The sequence below is a fragment of the Haliaeetus leucocephalus genome, unplaced genomic scaffold (assembly GCF_000737465.1).
Source record: "Haliaeetus leucocephalus isolate CR32 unplaced genomic scaffold, Haliaeetus_leucocephalus-4.0 Scaffold0, whole genome shotgun sequence".
Taxonomy (NCBI): Eukaryota; Metazoa; Chordata; class Aves; order Accipitriformes; family Accipitridae; genus Haliaeetus; species Haliaeetus leucocephalus.
In genome coordinates, this window is record NW_010972436.1 from 30,075,445 (window position 1) to 30,080,943 (window position 5,499).

Genomic DNA, 5,499 nt, shown 5'->3' on the forward strand with positions numbered 1-5,499 from the left:
GGGATGTAGGGTATGGTGACATGGGGACACAGTTACCGGGCCCTGCCGCTGCCCCCCCCCCCGCAGGCGGCCCCCTGGGCAGCATGGTGCTGGTGTTCGGCTGCCGCTCCTCCGCCCTGGACCACATCTACCGGCAGGAGATGCAGGAGGCGCAGGAGGAGGGGGCCCTCAGCCAGGTCTTCACCGCCTTCTCCCGCGAGCCGGGGACCCCCAAGGTGGGACGGGTTGGGGACAGGATGGGGACGGGGACAAGAATGGAGACAGACTGGAACAAGGATGGAGCTGGGGAAAGGGGTGCGGTGGGGACAAGGGTGGGGACAGAAGTGGAGGGGACAGGGGTAGGGTGGGGGACACAAGAGACAGAGATGGAGGCAAGGGTGGGATGGGGACACAGGCGAGGACGGGGACAGAAACAAGGATGGGGACAGGGCACAAAGGGGCAGATTGGGGATGGGGACATGGGGCCAGGGCCATGTGTCAGCAGCTGCCCCGGTACGGTGTCCCCCAGACCTACGTGCAGGACGTGCTGCGGACGCAGCTGGCTGCGGAGGTGCACCGAGTGCTGTGCCAGAGCGCTGGGCACATGTACGTCTGCGGGGACGTGACGATGGCCACCGAGGTGCTGCAGACGGTGCAGCACATCCTGGTGCAGCAGGCCGGCATGACGCTGGGGGAGGCGGGGGACTTCATCAGTGAGCTGCGGGTAAGGACCGGGGACGTGTGGCATGCCAGCACCGGCACCGCGCCCGGCCCGCTGCCCTGACGCCTGCTTCCCCAGGACAAGAACCGCTACCACGAGGACATCTTCGGCCTCACTTTCCGCACGCAGGAGGTGGCCTTTCGCATCCGCAGCCAGTCCTTCTCCATGCAGGAGCGCCGGCAGCCGGGCCCGACCCCCTGAGCGTGCCGGGGCAGGAGGGGCCCCCACGGCTGCTCCCCCCGGCCCGCTGCAGGCAGCGCCGCCTCCCCAGTAAAGGTTTAGTTTTGATAATCCCGGCCCGGCGCTTCGCCTCCCCTGGGGTGGCACCACCAGCACTGCCAGCACTGTGAACGGCCAGGAACGGTGGGGTGGGCATGGTTGGGCCGGGCTCTGTGGTGTAGTCACCCGGCCATGGACGGGGCAGACACGGGGCAGCAGAAAACGGGGGGTGGGTGGAGTGGGGGGACACAGCCACAGTCCTCGTGGCTCCGACCTGCACAGCTGCAGGCGAGCGGCACCGCCCCGGCACCACCGCCACCAACCTGCCCACACGCCCCAGCATCACACCCCAAACCACCCTGGCCCTGTCCACGGCATTGCCCCCCCACAGCATCTCCCTGGACAGCCCCACACCCCGACGGCACGGCCCCCCAGCCCCCCGACGGCTCCAGGCCACAGTCACCGCTGGGCACAGCCCGTCTGTAAACCTTTATTTCCCATGGCGGCTTGGTGCAGCTGGTGCCCGTGGCAGGGCACCGTGGGGGGCAGAGGCCCGGGCAGAAGGCAGGAGCGGGGACGGCACCAACCCCAGGATGGGGCAGCCCGGGCACCCTGTGCCGCCCCCCAAATATAGCACCTTGCAGGGCTGGCTGCCCCCGGCAGCACCCCCGGCCCCGCACCGCAGCAGGGCCGCCGGCAAGGCCACACACCCGAGCAGGGTGCCCATGCGGGCAAGGCTAGCTGGGCCATCCCGCACCGCAGGGCAGCACAGCAGGCAGCGGCAAGTCCCCCTGCTGCGCCCGGTCCCAGCCAGCACCTCCTGGCAGCTTTCCCGGCAGCACCGGGAGCATTCGGCACGCCCAGGACCCTGTGGAGGAAAACAGGTCCATCAGCAGCAACCCTGGCAGCAGGGATGGCTGCCTGGCTGTGCCGTACCCTCACCCACCGAAGCCGAGGCCGGCTAGCCCGTCGTCTGCTCTTCCTCTTCCTCCTCTTCCTCCTCTTCCTCGGCCCAGCCGCCCAGCGGCATCTCCCGGTGCTGAGCCTGCGAGGCCCTGGCAGCCGAGCCTGGGGTGCAGCGGGGCTCAGAGCCGACCCTGCCTGGGGTCCTGGCCCTCAGGACCTCCCCGGCTGCCCCATCTCTTGGGACAGCCCTGCAGGGGATGGGGCCCAGCACGTGTCCCTGGTCCTCCAGGACCCCCGGTGCGGTGCTCACCTGCAGTTACGGAGGGAGGCTTCGGTGCCCCAGCGGCCACCCACACGGTCTGGGGCCCAGGGCCCTGCTGCTGCTGCTGCTGCTGGTGGAGCTGGAAGGGCGGGAGAGGTGGTCAGAGCCCCCCATCATGGCAAGCTGCCTCCCCCTGGGGCAGCAGGGAGGGGGGCTCCCAGCGCAGGACACCACCCCTGCCCCCAAAGGGGTGGCAGAAGGGCGGACATGGCTGCAGCGACGCTGGCCACAGTGCCTCGCCCCCCCAACACCTGGTCGGGCAGCAGCCATGGGGTCCCCGGCCAAAACCTGGGGGGGTGGGGTCACACAGCAGAGCAGGGAGCGCAGGGGCCAGCCTGGCACGGGACTGGGGACCAGTGCCAAGGCCAGGCAAGACCCATGGCAGGTGGTGGGCAGGAGACACGGGCAGAGCACCCGGATGGGCGCAGCTGGGCACGGCCAGGGACCCGTATCCCAGGGGTGCCGCGGGCAGGGGAGCTGGGGGACGCGTGGCCAGGGGGACACACCTCGTGCAGGTAGATGGCGTGGAGGCTCATCTCGGCCGAGGCCACCTCGGAGAGCAGCGCCGAACGGCTCAAGCTGCGCAGCCGCGACTCACTCAGGAGCAGGCTGCGGGCAGAGCTGGTGAGCACCATGGTGGCACGTGGGGCCCTGCCACGACACCCCCTCCCCACACCGCCTCCATTGCCCCCCCAGCCTCCCAGCACCGGTCCAGGGGGGTGCAGAGCCCCCGGGCCACCCCCAGACCCCCCATCGCAAGGACCTCTCCTCGGTGAGCGGGCGGTCGCTGTGGCAGCCGGGGCTTTCGGCAGAGGTGCCGCGTGTCCGCCCGGGCAGCGGTGACGCCAGGGAGGCCAGGACGCTGGCGGCGGCGCTGGCGGTGCTGCAGGGCTGGGCGAAGCGCCGGTCCCAGGACACCAGCCCGCTGGCCGAGAGGATGGGCCGGGCCAGGACGCTGGCCAGCAAGCCATCCGGCTGCGGAGACACAGGTCAGGGTAGCCCCGGCCAGAGACCCCCGTGCCCCCCTCCCCACCGCCCATCCCGCTCACCGCCACCGCTGAGTCGTCGGAGAGGAGGGAAGCGCCCAGCGGCCCCTCGGCCAGGATGCGCTGGGTGGGCGGCGCGGCAGCCGCATCCTGCTGCACCTTCTCCTTCAGCTGGCTGAGGAAGAGCTCGCTCGGTGGCGGCGGCTGCCAGCGTGGGTTGGTGATGGCGAAGTGCATCAGCGACAGTTCCGTCTTCCCATTCTCCGCTTGCTGGTACACGGAGGCCTCCGTCTGCCCAGCCGACAGCCACTGCGGGGCAGGGGGGTAAGCGGGGCTGCCACCTCTGGGACCCCCCCACTCCTGAGAGCCCCCCAGCCCCAGGACTCCCCCCACCTGGGGATTGCCGTGGTTGCGGACATCGAGCTGGGCGAAGGAGCAGATGTCACCCACCCCCACCACCTCCACCGTGAAGTTGCGGAAGAAGTCGACAATGTCCAGGGCACGGCCGGGCAGGGCAAAGATGAGGATGAGGGGGGTGAGGATGGGGCTCAGCAGCTCCTCCAGGATGAAGACCTGTGGCCGACGGGAGTGTCAGGGGGTGTCTGGAGGGAGTCCCACCACCCACCCAGCCGGCTCTGCCTGTGCTCACCGCCTTGTACTGGAAGAGCTGCGCCATCTCGCTGCGTGTCTCCGAGCGGCTGGCGTTGCCCTGCCAGTGGTCGGGCATGTAGTGGACGTGGGCCAAGACGCGCTGCAGCAGCTGCTCTGGGCACCACACCGTGTGCTCGTCGGGGATGAAGGACCTGCGGGCAGAGGGCAGGCGTTCTACCTCCCGTTCGGCCACCCTGTCGCCCACCATGCCCGCTGCCGGCCCGGCCCAGCACACCCACCTGGCCAGAGTGACCACCAGCCCCAGCAGTGTGATAGCGGTGAGGATGTGCTGCACCGTCAGCACATCCTCGTCGTAGACAGTCAGGACGATGAGCACAGCCAGGATGGAGCCGGCGAAGAAGCCGATGTTCTTGGCCAGCACGGTGAGCAGCGGGCTGGTGAAGGAGTTCATGTACTTGGTGGCCGGTTTGTAGCCGCGGCTCAGCCGTGCCTGCAGCTCGTGGTTGAGCTCGTTGAAGTGGCGCAGGTAGTGGCGGCCGTAGAGGGACCAGCGGCGGGCACCCAGGCTGCCTGGCTCCCGCTTGATCACCTCGGCGTAGCTGAAGAAGGCGTAGAGGAGCTGCCAGACCAGCACGCAGGGGCAGAGCAGCAGGTTGGCCAGCCCCAGCAGCACCATGGCACGTGCCAGGCGCCGGGCCAGCTCCCGCCGGGCGCCCACCCGTTTGCACTGCGGCCGCAGGCTCCACTTGTTCTGGAAGAGGGATCCGGGCCCCCAGAAGAGGAGCAGCTCCAGGTTGTACTTGAGGCCCTGGGTGAGGAAGACGACGGGGCCGAGCAGCGGCAGGTGGAAGCGGACGGGCAGCAGCGACTTGTTGACCATGGCCACCGTGTAGTTCTTGAAGCGCAGGATGCGGTGGTATATGTCGAGCTCCGTCAGCTCCTTCTTGTGCACGCACATCTGCTGCCGGCGCTGCAGCGAGATCAGCCGCGCCTGCACCTCCTGCCAGCTGTAGTTGCACAGTCCCTCCTGCACCAACAACACACCGATCAACACCGGCACGGCACCGCACTGCCGGCCCCTGCCCAGCCAGCCCGCTCCCCGTGGCCCCGCTCACCGAGGGGATGTTGAGGGCTTTGATGTAGAAGGTGCGGATCTCCCAGTAGCTCAGCAGGCTGCAGAGCACCTTCACCAGCCGGTACAGCCAGAAGACAGCCGCCATCACCAGCAGGAAGATGATCCAGCCGCTGGCCCGGATCCTGGCAGCGGACTCGTGTCAGGCGGGGACCCAGCGGCGCTGGGGCACCTGTGCGGCCGTGCCAGTGGCTCCCGGTCCCGCTCCTCACCTCTGGGCGCACTGCGGGGCGGGCAGGACGGCGTCGGGCAGCGTCACCTTGCTGCGGTCGGGGGCTGCTCCCCCAGCGTGGCTGTGGTTGAGCGGCCGGTTGGCGAAGAGGACGTCATACTCCACGCAGCACAGCAGGAAGGTGGTGAAGGTGACAACGAACAGGAACTGCCTGGGGGTGGTGGAGGATCAGCACGGCCTCTCGTCCCACAACCGCCCGGCATGGCATGGCGTGGCGTGGCGTGGCACAGTGGGTGGGGGCGGGTGTCCCGCCGGCACTTACACCAGCTCAAAGATATCGGAGAGCATCATGCAGGCGAAGCCATTCTTCTGGTGGAAGTGGTAGATGTTGGGGCCGTGTTAAGGAGCGTGTGCCTGCGGTGCCAGACCCCCCCGGCCCCCCCTCGGCAC

At 69.2% G+C, this 5,499-nt stretch overlaps 2 protein-coding genes across 2 annotated transcripts in view; one reads left to right on the forward strand and one right to left on the reverse strand.

The window, feature by feature from the left end:
* Positions 1-901, forward strand: part of NOS3 (nitric oxide synthase 3 (endothelial cell)) — a 10,412-nt gene extending 9,511 nt beyond the window's left edge. Inside the window, 3 exon segments of the mRNA XM_010563594.1 lie at positions 28-215; positions 509-703; positions 779-901. Of these exon segments, the coding sequence (XP_010561896.1) occupies positions 28-215; positions 509-703; positions 779-901 (506 nt within the window).
* An 850-nt stretch (positions 902-1,751) lies between these two features.
* ATG9B (autophagy related 9B) overlaps positions 1,752-5,499 on the reverse strand; it is a 4,337-nt gene continuing 589 nt past the window's right edge. Inside the window, exons 3-14 of the mRNA XM_010562145.1 lie at positions 5,372-5,436; positions 5,090-5,260; positions 4,861-5,002; positions 4,024-4,772; positions 3,783-3,936; positions 3,527-3,706; positions 3,197-3,442; positions 2,911-3,122; positions 2,654-2,756; positions 2,136-2,226; positions 1,866-1,987; positions 1,752-1,787 (exon numbers count right to left, since the gene is read on the reverse strand). Coding sequence (XP_010560447.1) covers positions 1,881-1,987; positions 2,136-2,226; positions 2,654-2,756; positions 2,911-3,122; positions 3,197-3,442; positions 3,527-3,706; positions 3,783-3,936; positions 4,024-4,772; positions 4,861-5,002; positions 5,090-5,260; positions 5,372-5,436 — 2,220 coding nt within the window. The 3' untranslated portion in view covers positions 1,752-1,787; positions 1,866-1,880. The remainder of the gene's footprint in view (positions 1,788-1,865; positions 1,988-2,135; positions 2,227-2,653; positions 2,757-2,910; positions 3,123-3,196; positions 3,443-3,526; positions 3,707-3,782; positions 3,937-4,023; positions 4,773-4,860; positions 5,003-5,089; positions 5,261-5,371; positions 5,437-5,499) is intronic.